The 16,042-nt window shown below is 40.4% G+C and overlaps 1 protein-coding gene across 1 annotated transcript in view; it reads left to right on the top strand.

Annotated features, from left to right (window-relative positions):
- FER1L6 (fer-1 like family member 6) overlaps positions 1-16,042 on the top strand; it is a 64,023-nt gene that overhangs the window by 20,492 nt on the left and 27,489 nt on the right. Inside the window, 10 exon segments of the mRNA XM_036400101.1 lie at positions 968-1,308; positions 3,945-4,053; positions 5,788-5,968; positions 8,928-9,048; positions 10,309-10,409; positions 11,080-11,170; positions 11,962-12,081; positions 13,101-13,253; positions 14,561-14,747; positions 15,308-15,432. Coding sequence (XP_036255994.1) covers positions 968-1,308; positions 3,945-4,053; positions 5,788-5,968; positions 8,928-9,048; positions 10,309-10,409; positions 11,080-11,170; positions 11,962-12,081; positions 13,101-13,253; positions 14,561-14,747; positions 15,308-15,432 — 1,529 coding nt within the window.

The following is a 16,042-nucleotide window of genomic DNA, read 5'->3' on the forward strand; positions in this document are numbered from 1 at the left end:
TTGGCACTGGCTAATCCTAATTTAGGATTCTCCAGAGTTCAAGTGTTGGTTCTGAGACACCTTCTGTTGCTTAATTTCACATTATATTACATTGTGCTTGGCACATGGAGGGTCTGACATTGTTGTTCTTGTTAAAGGGCTGCTGCATAATTTGTTACCATCTGTGTGGCTGTGGCAATAGTCTGCTCTAATCCATTGGGGATGACAGATGTAAGTTAATAGTTCATGTGAGTTTCTATTAAGCAATGAAGCCACAAACTGAAAATCACTAAAAATCAAAGGCAGAGCAGGCTTGTATTTTGGATCTACCCACTGGAGCAAATTGTTTAGGTAAGGCTCAGCTGGGTGCTATCACAGCCCAGGGAGGCACCTTGGACTAGTGTGTTCTGCTCTATTTGAGGAGAGACTCTCTACTTGGAGTCTTTTCACTGATGTTTGAGTCTACCTGCATAGCCTTGTTTATGTTGTGTGACCTATATGTGGAACATAGTCAATTATCACAGCTCAGTGAAAGCACAGTAACTCCTTAAACCTGCCAATTCAAATGTGTATCTCAGTCCTTAACCAGAAAATAAAATAAAAATGTGTATAAATTGTGTGACACAGACTTGAAACAGTTTGACCTAAAGGAGAAAGCCTCCATCCTCTCCCATCATGTCCCAGTCTTTAGTCTGCAGCAGCAAGCTTTTTCCAAGAGATGCAATAGACCTCCTGCCCAGTAGGTGTAGTACCATCACCTGCTGAGAAAGAGCTCCAGCCCAGCAGAGCTGGCTGGGCATTGACAGAGGTTTCTTGGTGTCTAAGCATTGCCCTGCAAAGCAGTGCTCTGTGTGAAGTGATTCCCCCCTGCCCAGAAATAGGTCCAGGTTTGGCTTTTGGGGCATTAGAGGCAAGATTTTTTGAGCAGACAATGAGGAAAGCACACCAATACCCAACAGAAAAGTCACACAATGTCCTTTATCTCCAGGATTTTTGCCTACCTTTGGGCCTGCCTGGATCAATCTCTATGGCTCACCCAGGAACCACAGCCTCATTGATGACCACCAGGAGCTTAATGAAGGTTTTGGAGAAGGGGTCTCCTTCAGGGGACGTCTCTTCCTTGAGATTGCTGTGGAGATACTTTCAGGAGGAGCCCGTGAGTCCAAGTTTACAAGCATTATCAAGGATATCAAACTGTCTGCTAAAGATAAAGCACTGAAAGGAAAAGACAAAACTGACAAAGCAGGAGAGGACCGAAAGTCAGCTTCTCCTTCAGACAAGATGAACTCAACTGAAGTGGAAGTTGAGCCATTTGATGTACCTTTAGAGGTCAGTATGATATTAAGAGATTGGTTGTCATGTGTCTCTAAACCTCCAAAAATGACACTGGTGTGTGTATTTGGGGTCAAGCCATATAAAACTCCTTTTTGTCCTCCCTACAGTTTCTCCATGCTTTCACAGTCTTGGGACCTCCCCACAATAATACAGCACAAATGGAGCACCAATGTGTACCTGTAAATCAAAAAACTCTCAAGTAGGATTTGGTGTTCATAAAACTTAGTCTCCTCTCATATAATCCCTTTTGCTCTGGCTGCATCCACATATTACTGCTGGAAACTTATCTGACATAATATCTGCTAATGGACAGAGAACCAGTGTGGACAGCTGGGAATTACAAAGCCTGACTTCCTGCATTCACTTAAGAAAATCCAGAGTTGTTCATTGAAGTAAATAGAGAATCATTGACATAAAATCTGTGCAAATGCAGAGAGACAGATACAGTCTAGCCTGATTTAGTGTCTTCCTTTACTACTGCATTGCCAATGTGGTGCTAGTGTTAGGCTGATAATCCCTTTAGAGGAAGAGCTGAAAATTATGTGCTCAGTTTCCCCCAACCAGTTGTAACTGATGTTGTTTGCCTAATTCCACCTGTTGTATAGGATTACATCAGGGGAAAATCTGCACTATGGGGCTTTGAGAAGGCTGGGCAGGTGTGGCAGGGTGTGTGGGCTTTGGAGCTGAGCCAATGTTTGAGCTTTAATTCTCAGCTCCACCACGTCACTCTCTGGGAGCACCAGCAATTGCTGCATATGCAACCTCATTTTTTTTACCCAATAAATAGGAAAAAAAATTTCTCATAACCAATTTTCCTCCCACTTCACTATATCTACTACAACTACCCGGCAGGAGATTGTGGTGAGGGGGGTTGGCCTCACCTCCAAGTCAACTAACAATTGGACAAGGGGAAATGGCCATGAGTTGTGCCAGGGGACGTTCAGGTTGGATATTCGGAAAAATGTCTTCACAAAGAGAGTGGTTAAGCTTTGGAACAGGTTCCTCAGGGAAGAGATGGAGTCAGATTACAGGAAGTGATCAAAAAATTAATAGATGTGGTGCTTTGTGACATAGTTTAGTGGGCATGTTCAGTCAAATTTGGACTTGATGATCTCAGAGGTCTTTTCCAGCCTTGATGATTCTGTAATTCTCTGTCATTGATCAAAACTTTGTTTTTTGTAGTGGGAGTTCCAGCTCACTTAAGATATTTGTGTCCTTTATTAGTTCTGATCCTCAGTCTTTCCATTCCATCTCTACAAGTAACTAGGAGAGGAGTAATTGTTCTTTGGTCTTGAGGCCTTGCCTTGAGAAGTTCACTTCCTTGGCCTTGGAATTTCTGGCTTGAGGGCTGGCTAGAGTGGGTCAAGGAGTGTGTGAGCAGAAAACTGGCATGGGTAATTGCAAACCAGTTATGTGAACTTGTGCTCTGCTGTTACTTTATTTACTCATATAGTTGTAAATTATCTCTGTCTCTCAGTTCTTCTCTGAAGACTAATAGAGATGACATTCAAAGACACTTATTTCCAAATAATTTTCCTTTATATGCAAGAAATCCATTATTATGAATAGCTCAGACACTACTGGGTCTTGGGCCTGGTCAAATACCCCAGGCAGAGAAACAAACCCTGCTGTAACACCCACCAACAAAAATTAATAGTAATAATAAGGATTTATTTCCAGCTGCTGTTTCTCAGTTTCAAATAGAGAATACATAAAAGGCATGATACAGTGATGCTTGATATTCTTTTAGTTTTGACATTCAGCAATACTTCGTGCTCCAGTAGGCAGTAATTGTATTACCACTCTCTGAAAGGAAAAGCAGGAACTGGAGACATTACCAATAATGCAAAAAATGTCTCATAGAGCCTCTGAGACAATGGAAGCAAATTTTCCAACCCCACAGCACAACTTTATTGACCTATTCTGACTGCAAGAAGATATTAAAATTTGTTTTCTTTGTAATGGGAGATAGATGCGTGTGTCATAGTCTCTGAGCCTTGGCTTTATTAGGGTTTCATACTGGACAAGTATAAAAAGCTAAAGTTACTCTGGAGCTGCAATCTGAGCTGTTGACTCTGATATATGATGCTGCTAATCCTTTCACTGAAGACCTATGATATTTTGCTGTGTATAGCAAAGGTTTTTCAAAATGAAGAGATCATGGGTTGTGTCAAAAACTGTTTCTGCTTTGCAGAAGTCAGGGAAACAAATATTCATGTAGAGCTGATGTTTTATTCATTGCCTCACTCAAACTGCAGATGAATTAGGGCTGATCTTGCCTAATGGGCCTCAGTTTGCAGGTGTTGTGAAATGAGAAAGGTTTGGATGGGAAGGGCACGACAGTTGGGGTGTAAATTTGGAGAGAACTCAAACCATAAATTATATCTCCTTTGAGCTTAGGCTTGGCTTGGGGTTAATAGCTGTTTTTATTAATGACCCAAGAGCATCAGAAGTGTTAGCTGGCCCTCCTTGACTGGGAGTCCATGCCAGGCACAACCAGATGCTGGGTCTCCAATAGATGTAAACAGAGCCTAGCATTCAACAAAAGACCATTGCACTTTTCCTTTATGCTGTAAAAAATAGTAGAAGGTAAAACAAATGCCAACATTTTGCTCCTTCTTCTCCAATAGATCTATGAAGAGAAATTTGAAGAATTCCTTCTCTTTGGGACATTTTTTGAAGCCACAATGATTGATAGGAAGTTTGGGGACAAGCCAATAACCTTTGAGGTTTCTGTTGGTAAGTGTGTTAAGGTCTTATCCAAAGGAGAGGGGCAGCCTCAGGAGCAAGGGGATGATAGGTGTTACTGACTGATGTGTCTCAGGGCTCAGCAGTCAGCTTCAGAGTAGAGCCTACATTTGAGTTAACCCTGATTATCATTTCTCTGGATAAAAGTCAAGCCAAACATCCTGATGCCTATCTGTCTTACTCCACAAATGCCCTATATTAATGCAAATCCTCTCCCCCAATATATACAGCATCTTAGCCAGTATTTATCCTTTTCATCACTTGGGAGATCAAACTCAGATAATTTACTTCAGGCAGAGCTCATTCTGTGATGTCCATTTGAGCAGTTCCTGGCTGTGAGGGAGCCCTTTGTGGGGATGATCCCTGTCCACTGTCTTGGCCAACCCCAGTGAGTTTCCTGTGGGTCTGTGAGTGTGGCAGGGGAATGAGGCACAGCCAAGACTCAAGTTGCAGGCACCACCTTGTCCTAATATCCTCCTGGAAAGTCCTTTCTTCTTTCAGGGGAAATCAGGACCAAACTCCATGAGCTCTTCATCCTGGAGCTAAATTATCCCTTGAAGCAAATGGAAGAGAAAATGAAGACATTTTCATTAATACTTTCAAAGCAGAACTTCCTCTTAAGAGAGAAGCTTGACTTGGTCTCATTTCCCTTGCAGGGATTTGATTCTCTCTGTACCAGACCCACCAAATGGCACTTCCAGTCTCTGTGCTCATGTCCATGACTGTGCTCAGCTACAGGGCTGTGTGTGCAGGGAGAGATGCTGTGAAAAACAGGGGAATCCAATGAGGGATACTGATTCCTGCTGAAACTTAGCAGGAAGCTGAGCTGAGAATGACAAGAAACTCATTTAAATAGTTGGGCAAGGAATTATAGTGATGCTTGTCAGACTTAATACTAAAGATGAATCTAGCCCTGAATTCTGGACCTGAACAACTCTTAGCCACCTGTGTTGCTGAAATTTGGACCCAAACTCAGCCAGTTGTCATTATTCACATGAAAGGCTGAACCAAAAATCCAGATCAGGATGTCATATGGGGTGATTCAGCACATTCTTTTCCTGCAGGGAATGTTTTCTGTCTCTCTTAAAATCTGTAATTATCAGTTTGATGGATGTACCTCTTTCCCAGTGCTGATAATTACTCTTTAGGGCAAAATCCTTTTAGGGAAGATGATTGTATTATTAGCAGAGTTGTCTGGCATTAGGCTTGAAGCTGAGGCCTCAAAGAGTTGTTATTACTAACTCTGCAACTCTAATGTGCAAAATTTACTTGTCTGCAAAAGAGTTTATCACTTCTGAGATCAAACTTTGAAATAATCATCCATATGTTATGAGGAAGACATACATTTTCTGTGTGAATCAATCCCATATCAGAGCCCCTCAGTATAGAACTATCAACAGCAGTATTGTTTTGGTTTCTGAATTTCTTTAGCAAAAGCTGAAGGTCCTGGGGGCCAGCAGTCAGAGGATCACATCACATCACTAAGTGATGTGTTAGGTATATGTCACAGGGGACAGGCAAGGAAGCACTGTTCTAGAACCTGACATTCCAGGGACAAACATAACCTGTCACAACCTTAATAAACTGTGGTGTGGTTAAAACAGCTGAATGAACAGGAGAGGACAAAGATTTTCCAGTGGTATGACTGGCCATTTTCTTTTTTAAAAACCTCATTCATGTTTACCACCTCCAATTTAGACATCTCCTGTAACCCTGGGTCTCTAGGTAACTTTGGAAATACTACTGATGGAGTGCCAGCAGGAGCTGGAGGGAAAAAGAAGACACATAATGGAGAAGCAGAAGAAAGCCTTCTGTATGAGGGGGAAGATGACATTTCCCATGACCTTGGAATACCCCTGGTATCTACCACACCCCCTGAGAAGCCACTGATCACAGGTGGGAACAGGTGAGGATCTGTGTGGCAAAACCTCATCATGTAGGACTCTGGTTCTTATTTTATTATCGTGTGGGACTCATGGATGAACCCAGGCAGCATGAAAAAGTTTGTGTGAAATGGAGGCTTTCAGGTCCTCAATTGCATCTTTCACAACAGTAAATTTCCTTGGCTTCACTGAAGTGAGCAGGCTCTGAGCTATTTTATATGCATCTAATGTTGGCCTCATGGGCTCTTGAATCCTTTCTGAAAGTCTTGTGTGTTACACCAGCTGTACATTGGAAAGCTACAGCAAAATGCAATTTCTTCAGTGCATCCCTGGTTTAGGGTTCCACACTGTGGTCACAACTGAGACCCAGCCAGTGTCCAGCTCCAGAAGCACAATGTCACATGTGAAATTTGAAATCTGGTCAAGGCTAAGTCACCTTCCCAGAACACTTTCTAGAGCTAATAATTACAGATACAGATTTAAATAGCAAGTAGTAACAGAGATAGGAGGAAATAGGCTTTGAGAAAAGGAATGGAGCAATAGATGAAAAAATGCAGAAGAGTTCTTCCAAATTACCTTGTTTATAAAAAGAATTGTAAAGGTTTAATTCATTTAAAAGATGCTAATAAAAAGAAATATTTTCTTTCTTGTTTTGGTAGGTAGAACAATCCCCAGTGTTGGTGACTGCCAATGGCACTTCTTCCTTTAGAAGGCCAAGCAGTTTACAGATATAAGGGCCAGGAGGAAAATATCAACCTGGATCTGTTTGGTTTCTGGATGTCTCTAAATTTAAAAAGCACTTTCATTCTTTTCTGCAATCAATGGCTCCCTTAGATGAAATAGGAGTTAGTGAAAGAAAACAAGAATGAAAATGTCATGGTAAAAAAATCTGGTTTTGCAGCAAGTAAAAAAAGAGAGGGGAAAAGCACTTTCTATCAGTGCTTGGTGGAAAGACAATTGCTTTTCCTTGTTAACAGAACTGCAAATGTGGGTACATGCAGAGGGTTATTATCTTCCCTGAGAGAAGCTGGGATTTTTTAGTTTTCCCTTAACAAGAATTTAGATTTAAAAACCATTGTAAAAGAATGAATCACTCTTCAAATCAGCTATTTGCTTCTTGACTTGCTCCAGTATTAATAAAGTTTTCTCTCATTAAAGATCCCTTTTCCTCAAATTTATGTAGAATGCTGCATCTTTTATTCCCTCCTGTGGTATTTAAAACAGTTTGATCAGCCACAGATACCAATTAATGAGTTTTTCACTGTCTTCTCATAATTATGTCTTGGTGGTCTCACCACTGGATATTTTTAGTATTAATAAGTACTTAATAGGCTATCCAGTACTTTAGAAAAACTACATTTTAGATTCATAAATGAACAATGGAAAACAAAAAGAAAAGTATATTTTGGAGATTAAAACCATGAACTAATTAAAGGAACAGGCAGAGCAATAAGACTTCTAAAGCAGACACCATGAAACTCCCAGGAGTTTTCCACACTTATGTTAAAACTTAAGCTAAGTATAAGCTAAAACTGAAAAAGCAATTCCTCAAAATTGTAATAGTGGGAATAATAGACCTGAATTTTCAGTTTTCCATTTGAATTTTTTCATGGCTACATACTCTTAGTAAAGCCAATAAAAAGGGTCATAAGTTCTATGAATTTCAGGTTAAGAAGTTGAGGCCCTGAGAGATGTTTGAATTGATTTTCTTCCTTCTGAAACCACCAGAATTAATGAGATCTAAGGCCTATTTAGCTCTGCTGTGCACCAAATTCAATGGGTAATCCTCATCTTGTTGTAGGTTATTCAGGAGAAAGTAAGTGGAAAATTCTCTTTTGATATCACATAGGGCAGTAAAATAATGTTACAGGGAAGATACTAGTCTTTTTAAACAGAAAAAATTCACACATAAACCTCTTTGGGATGTGTGGAAGTTTGGAGTCATTGATATGACACTCAAGAGCAAAAAGTGATTTGGTTTCCACGGTCTTGGCTTGGTGATCTGACATGTGGCCAGTTCTATCTGAAATCACTGAGACTGTCTGAGGCCATTTGAGCCATAGCCAGAGGAACGTGAAGTGGTTTGCAAATGTTCATACACATTGAAAAGGTCTCCACTGTCCCACCATTGGTATGGAAAATGAGGAGACCTCTATTGCTAAATCTAGTGTGGCTGAGGCAATGAAGTTTCATAAGGCTCTAGTATTTATATAAAGGAGGACAATGTGCTTATTGGGTACATAGACTTGGCATGGTACCTACTGCAGATCATTAATCAAAGCATCAGTTTCGTAGCAGGTTGCAGGGACTCTGGGTATGCTGGCCTCCCACTCATTTTTTTTCAGTTCAAGTCACTCCTGCAGCTGAACACACAAAGAAAGCAGAGATACAAGGGTCAGTATGACACCTTGGACTTAAGATCAAAAGTGTGAGAAGAGAGTGCAGTGGAGGCATTGTATCACTGAGGTATTATGAGCTTGGTGTTACTTTTACTAAGCAGCCCTAGCAGATCAGTTTCCGACAGGGAATGTCAGTCTCCGCAAACTCTGAAAAAGAGCATCTTGTGAAAAGAATGTGTGTTGAGACTCTGACATGGCTCTCCCACTGTGCAGTGTGTGGAGCCATTGCTTTTGAAGATGTGATCAGATATTAATCTTTGCTCCTTTTTCCTTTGTAGTTTCCCAGCACTAATAGTATTTCAGAGCTTCCCTGCATGCCTTTTGTTTGGCTTTTCTCCCACCCTGGAAAGCACTGAAATTAGATCCATTGACTCCAAATTGTTTCTCTTCAAGGATCTCACTGGTAGCACAAAATGATGTTTGTGTTTGCCCTTCCCAGGGTTTACTTGTTAGCATGTGACAACACATCCTGTTGTGCCTACACCTTCTGTGCTGTGAGAGCACCAAACAACTTCTCTTTGCTCTGCATCCCCTTGACCTGCTCTGTCCCCTTCCTGATCTGCTCCCCACCTTGTTTCCACAGGAACTACCAGTACCTGCCATATGAGGAGAGGAAGCCCTGTGTCTGTGTAAGGAGCTACTGGGGCAGCCAGACCTTCCGGCTGTACTCTTCCAACACTCTTGAGAAAATGGCAGATCACCTGGTAAGTGGCAGCCGTCCTCCCAGGCTCATGCATTCAGCAAAGTATAGCAGTGAGAGGCCACACTTCCCAAATCAGACCTTCAAAAGTTCCCCCAGCTGCATTTCCTGTTGTTCATTTTGTGAGAAAGCAGTTGATATAAACACTTTCCTTTTTATTTCCCCCAAATTGCTTTGAACTGTTAGAGCTGCTCGAGTATTCCTGACCACAATTATTTTTGGTCATAGGTCTGCTTTCCTTCCTCAGCAATGTTTTATTCTTTGTAATAACATTCAAACAATTAAATTATGAGATACAGAGTAATTTTGTCTCCTATGGCTCTTTCTCAAATGTCTTCTTGCCTTATATTTATACAGGGCCCTCATTAAAGGACAATATTTGCTTTAGTTTTCCTAAAACATTGACAGAGACAGAAAGGCATCTCATGGGCAGTCACTCTGATGTCCTAGTCACTGTGTTTTCCCATAATGATGGTTTTATTCTACCTTTATTTAAAGTTGAGTATCAACAGTCTCAAGAAAGTAGGTTTTGTTGTTTGTTGGGGTATTTTAAGTGACTCCTAATGTTGAATATTTTAATGTGGGGCACTCAGATTAAGAGTCTGATTCATCCCTCATTTATCCATATATATCTCATGAGGAACAACACTGAAGTCACACTTATGCAAGGTTGTATCAGGAGAAGACAATGACTTATAACCAAACATTTTGAACTTAAGTATTTGAATATTAAACAAATGTGGAGAGATAATGTTTGTCAGTGCACCCCAGGCCTTGCTGAAAATCCAGAAATTTATTTTAGCTTTTAAGAATAGACTCCATTCCTCATGGATAACAGTAGGTTTTGTGATGGACTTTACATATGGATTCAATTGACCACTGAATTTTAAGATGTTAACTCCAGCAACTTGCTAAAGTTAAGCAGCAGGATTAGAAACAGAACCAAGAAGAACTATTTTTTCTCCTACCTAGCAGATAATGTTTCCAAATTATTGATCTTCCTCAAAGAACTAAGAACACAAAGCTGCTCCAAGCAGTAATAGCTTGGACAAGTAATTGGAAAGACTGGGAAAAGGTCAAAATGTATCATGCTGCTGGAGTCTTTTCTCTGTGCACTTCAAGTATAGTGATATATCAAAAGTTCTTTCTGTCAGGCCACAAAATCGCCTCCCTCATTCTTGCTAGTCATAAATGGCACTGTAACACCGACACAATGACAAAGTGCCCTCCTGTGCATAATGGCTTTCGCATGTGGTTTTCATAGGAAGAATCATTAGAGCAAGTAAAGGACTTGATCAAGGTTTCAGAGACTGCAGCTGAGGAGAAAATGAAGAAGACCCTAAATGGTTTTATCAATCAAAGCAGGTAATAACCTTTACTAGATGCATACAGAAAATTAAATTTAATGTTGGCTACAAATTCAAGGCTAGACAAGGAAACTGATGATAATTTAAAAAAAGTACAGTAAACTTACTGAGCTAGATATTTTATTTATTTTGCTGTAAAAGCAAAGACCTTCCCAAATTGCAGTTTCTATTTAGACAGAGAAAATATTTATTGTTATTTTACATATTCAGAATTGACAATAGAAGACTGCCAATCATTGTCATATTATTTTGGCTTTCAGAACTCTAAGAATATGTCGTATAGGTGATAAGTAAAATTTAATAAAGTGTATGATAGATACACTGTAAAAAAAATCCCAACCATAGTTAATATAAAAACAAAGGATGCCACATATTGATATAGATCCAGTGGGCTCTGTATCAAATTACATGATTGGGCTCAAAAGCCCTTATTTCTAAGCTCTTATTTCTAGATATTATTAATCCATTTCTGGGAAGTGTGGTGCCAAGGTTTTGGACTCTATTCCTTTAATCTTATAGGTACATAATATTTTAGAGATTTTCAGCCCTTTTGTCTTCTGGTTCATGTACTGCAGCAGACACAGAACATTCCAATGTATTTTAGTACATTGGCATTCTCACATTAAAAAAATAACAGATTTAAAACCCCTGTTATTCCTGTGTCCTAGGGCGTTCATGGTCATTGCTGAAAAGAAGCCCAAAGGGTTGAACTGCACTGCTTTGGACAAAAAGAGGCTCATGCTGTTCAAGCAAGAGCTGGTATGTGCTGTTCTTTTCCTATAAGCATTGATGCAATGATGATTACTGAAAGCACACTGCTTGGGTTTTTTTTTCTATTTTATTTTCTATTTGATTGCACTATATGGGAATGCTTTGTAATTCATATGAATATAGTATCCATGAGCATTTCTTTTAATAAATCCCACTGTGCTTTATAAAGAGCTGTCAGCTACACTAAAATCAATCAGAAGGTGTTGTTTTTAAATATCAATAAGGCATTATAATAATCAGATTATTTTTCTTGTCCAAGCATCTTAAAATGGAATAATGCTGAGTTCAGTGGAAATGCACCAAATTTACAATTTTACAAATTTACTGCTGTGGTGATGCTGAACTTCAAGACTAGTAAAATGTGACCTTTGTAAGCACCTTAGGAGGCGTACTGGACCTAGTAGTCATCTCCAGGGAACCAGTGAGAAGAAACAAAACTGTGTGGAGGTCATCTGAATATTTGTAACCTTCTTTTACTGTTTGTAGCACAAAAGACTGTGCCTTCTCTCTGGATCAAAGCCCAGTATGTCCAGGTGGAAATCACATGTATTTTGGGACTTCCATACATGCAGTATACAGACAAACAAAGACAAAATGGGGGACACTCAATTTTTATGTTGTCCAGCTCCAAAGAGTTGGTCAGTTTCTGTTGTGACAAAGAAGCATTGAACAAAGTGTCTCCCATCTTCTCTTTTTAACTTGAATCAAAGACTGTTTCTCTTCCACTTCAAACTACTTGATAATAGATGAAAAGTATATATTGTCTTTCCTCACTGCAGGAAGCAATGTCCAATGATGCCAAGGGAATCATTCAGCAGCAGAAAAAGAAGATGCCAGTAGATGAAATGATCCATGAGACTCAGAGCTTTATAGACAAAATTAGATTCTTGGCTGATGAGGTAATCCACACAGAATTCAGAAAAATTTTCTTTTCATATCCCATGTGAATAGTAACTTCTGGCTTGGTTATCCAAAGAGTTCTCCTTCAGGTATCAGGGCCTTATTCTCTTTTGCATTAAATGGAGCTGTTAACAAACCAGGATGGGAAATATTGGGCTGTGTGGTATGGAGAGGATGCACCACAGAAATTTTTTTTAATAAGGTCATCCCATACCTGGTGGCTTGAAGAAGCCAGCTTTGTGATATGAAATGTCACCACCTGTATGGATTTGGACTGATAAGAGCTTGGGATGCCTATATCAATTAGCCTGAGAATAACAAAAAAATTGACATATTTGGTTGGGCCAAAATCCAGCCACTGGAAAGCTGTGCCTCTGAGAGCTGCCTGTGCTAGCAAACCAAAGAGGGCTGTGGCTATTCCCTGGCTCCAAGAGCAGGTGGCACAGTGGCATGGTTAGCATCCTACACACAAATTCTCTTCCTTCCTAAAGCAGAGTAACCCTGCTTACAGCTCCTTCAGGGAACAGCCCCCTGGTTGGTCCTTTTTTCAGCTTTGTTTGGGAAACATTATCTGAGACAGGGCAAGGCAGTCCCTGAGCATTGTCACAAGCAGAAAAGATGATCACATGCCAGTGTTTGATCTTAGTCCTGGTCCTTTTTGGTTTGCTGGTATAGATGAAATTGATTGTATTTCCATGGTAGTTACTTACATGGTCTGTGGTTATTTCCTGGGACAGAGCCATACCCAGATTCTTAATTTTAGTATCTCCTGAAATTACTTATGAAGTAATCCTTAATCACTCTATAAAGCTCTTTATCTTCAGCTGTAGTTAGAAATTGAGGTATGCACTGCAAAGCATGAAGTGACAGCCTCATTTAATTCAGAGGCATATCTGCCACTCCACAGGAGCCATGAGGGCATCAGCTCTTACTCTTAGTAAGAGTGTTTCAACAAAAATATGATGGTGGTGGCTCACAGAAAGAATTCAGTTTTAGTTCAATATGCCTCATTTAACAGCCTCAGAATACAGTGCCTGATGTGTTCATCTGGATGATCAGCAACAACAAAAGAGTTGCATATGCCAGAGTCCCAGCAAAAAACATCCTCTACTCCCCAGCAAAAGAGCAGAGAGGCAAGGACTGTGGGAAGATTAAAACTCATTTCCTGAAGGTAAGTCTGTGGCACACTGCAAACACAGGTAATGCCTGGGGAGAATTTGGTGTTCAGATTTCTTCCAGGGATAGTATTTTACAGATTAATCTTTGTAATGTAAAAATACGTACAGATTTGTATCCACCATTTATTAATATTTGCTTCTTACATTTATGCTTCTCATTCTTTAATCACTCTATCATTACCAGGCTTTTTATGTATGAGTAATTAATTCCCTCACTACTTCTTATAGCAAGTATAAAACATTGTTCTTCAGTGGCTGTATACATGAACAAATAGAAAAGGTACAGCCTTTTTGCTGACAAAAACATCAGAATGCAGCACATGAAAGCCTTGGAGGAAACTGATGAGAGATCAGCACTCAGCAACTCAGTGAGGAAACCTTGGTATTCAGGGGTAATACAGGAATTATTTATACTTTCTATTTAAAACATGCTTAAGTTTGCACAATATATGTCCAAAACACTGTTATGGGATTATTCATGACAAAGGAAAGCCCTAATGGATATAAGCCTACAAAGGCAGTGTGACCAGTAGCTCCTAGAGTGAAATATTGTGCAATGTGATTGTTACTGCGACCATCAGGAAAAACCCAAATACTCCAGACAACAGTAACTTCATACAATGACTTTTTAGTGGTTTTTCACCTTGGACTTCTGAGAATACTCCCATAAGGGACAGCTAAAGAACAGATAAAAACATCCAAGATCCTGAGATACTTGCCATGGGTTCTTGCTAATCAAAGTACTATTTGCCTGCATGAAATAAAATGTTCTGCAATAAACTATCCAGCCCCTTCAGTGTCAAGAATTACCTTAGGAGCAGATAATACTAAACTCTGAACTTAGCAGATCAAGATGAAGTGGGAAGGAAGAAAAAGGAAATAATAAGTCAAGACTAGTAACATTTTGTTTTCTGACCTGCCCAATGGCATAATACTTTTAGTAATACATGGGACTAACTATTGGATATGCATGAAATGGAAAGTGGGCTGAAGTCTGGGCAAAGTAGGGGATAAAATAGCACTTATATGTGTGCAGCTGTAAGATAGCCTGCACAAACCTGTGCATATTAGGCAGTATGCAGTTTACATAGACTGTTAGTTGAGCAAACTACCAATTCCTTCCCTAAGAATCCCAGAAGTTTCTCGTGCTAAATGAGTTTCAGGGTCACTCACTGTGAAGAAATGCCATTTATCAGTATATCAGCTCAGAGAATGCTTCTTAATTTTACTCTGGCTTGGTAAGACTCAGGACCCAGCCACCTCTCTTGAGCTTGTTGGTAACATTGGATTTTTTCTTCAGCTCCCAGGCAAGCGCCCTCTGGGCTGGACTGTGCAAGCAAAGGTGGACATCTACCTGTGGCTTGGACCCAGCAGTTATGCCCACAGTGCCATGGAGAATCTGCCTGTAGGATATGAGATTGAGTTATCATCTAACACCAACTCAGGGCACAGTGTGCTGCCCTCATCTGCTTGCCTGCTGTATAAAAGTAAGGCACTCTTTCTTCTCCCTATTAACAATTAGAGAAATGGTCCCAAAAGCTCTTGTTCAGTGTGGCACAACCCCTGTAAAAAGTAACTGCTCTAAGGTGATAATGGCTTTGCTTCTTTATCAGAAAAGGCTGGCTTCATTGCCAAGTCATCAGTTCTGCCACTGATACTTTGTAGATGTCAGGGAAAGAAGGAACTTGTTCACTTGCAATTTCTGTTCCCTGTCCCATGAATCTCCTTGTAGAGGAAGCATCCCTCAGTTCTCCTGATGATGCATAGAACACATAGTAGATAAGAGTGATGGCAGATAATAAAAATTGGCCAATAAAAATTGGCACTTAATAGCCCTGCAGTAGAGACCTACATAATTGATTTCAAGTGGATTCAGATGTCTTGCACAACTTCTGAGTGTCTCAGGTGTTTCTTTAGTGAGACAGCACCAGCAACAGTTTCCCTTATCAGATCCTGGTTGGAGAGCAGCTGGTGACTCTTCCCCCCTGCCCATGTGCTGCACAGTTTCCATGGAGCTGATGCTGCTGTTTTCTCTGCCTTGATGCAGCCCTGCACCTCTTCCAGCTGAGAGCCCACATGTACCAGGCCAGGGGGCTCATTGCTGCTGACAGCACTGGACTTTCTGATCCTTTTGCAAAAGTTACTTTCACATCACACAGCCAGACCACAAAGGTAAGTTCCAAAGCCTCTTTCGGTGACTGAAAACTCTCTTTTTTTTTCCCTTTCATCTTTCTTTTTTTTTTTTTTTAACAATTAAGGAATGAAAAGGGAAAATCTTTGTTTTGCAAGGAGGTACCTAGCAGGAAAAGTTAGATGCCTGCTGTTTAATAGCAGATTCTGAAACTGCACTGCAAACAGGCAAAAGTTTACGTGTTACCCACTACGCTAATAAGAGATGCAGCATTTCAAGTTTTAGCTCAGATACCAGATTCTCTGGGACTACTGGGACTTTGTAGCAAGTGTACCTTTCTTCACATCTTTATTTCTGTGTTTTGAATTTGGACTGTTGTCATTGCTAGGTACAAATGTGGGTATGAGGATGAACCCTCACGGTTCTCTTTTCCTCCAGCCTGCGCATTCAGTCACTGAGCAGAGTGAAGAACTTTCCCTGGCTCCTGTAGCCATGTGAGCCAGCACAGCCCTTGGTGATGGAATGTGGCAAAGAACACTGGTGGCTGTAGAGCCTCAAAATGGGAATGAGCTGAAAACAGAGAGGTGGGAGACTTAAAGGCTGCAAAAATATTCCCAGTAGGGAGTGGCGTATCTCTCATCTCCTCAGAAA

Source organism: Molothrus ater, chromosome 1 (genome assembly GCF_012460135.2).
Source record: "Molothrus ater isolate BHLD 08-10-18 breed brown headed cowbird chromosome 1, BPBGC_Mater_1.1, whole genome shotgun sequence".
NCBI lineage: Eukaryota > Metazoa > Chordata > Aves > Passeriformes > Icteridae > Molothrus > Molothrus ater.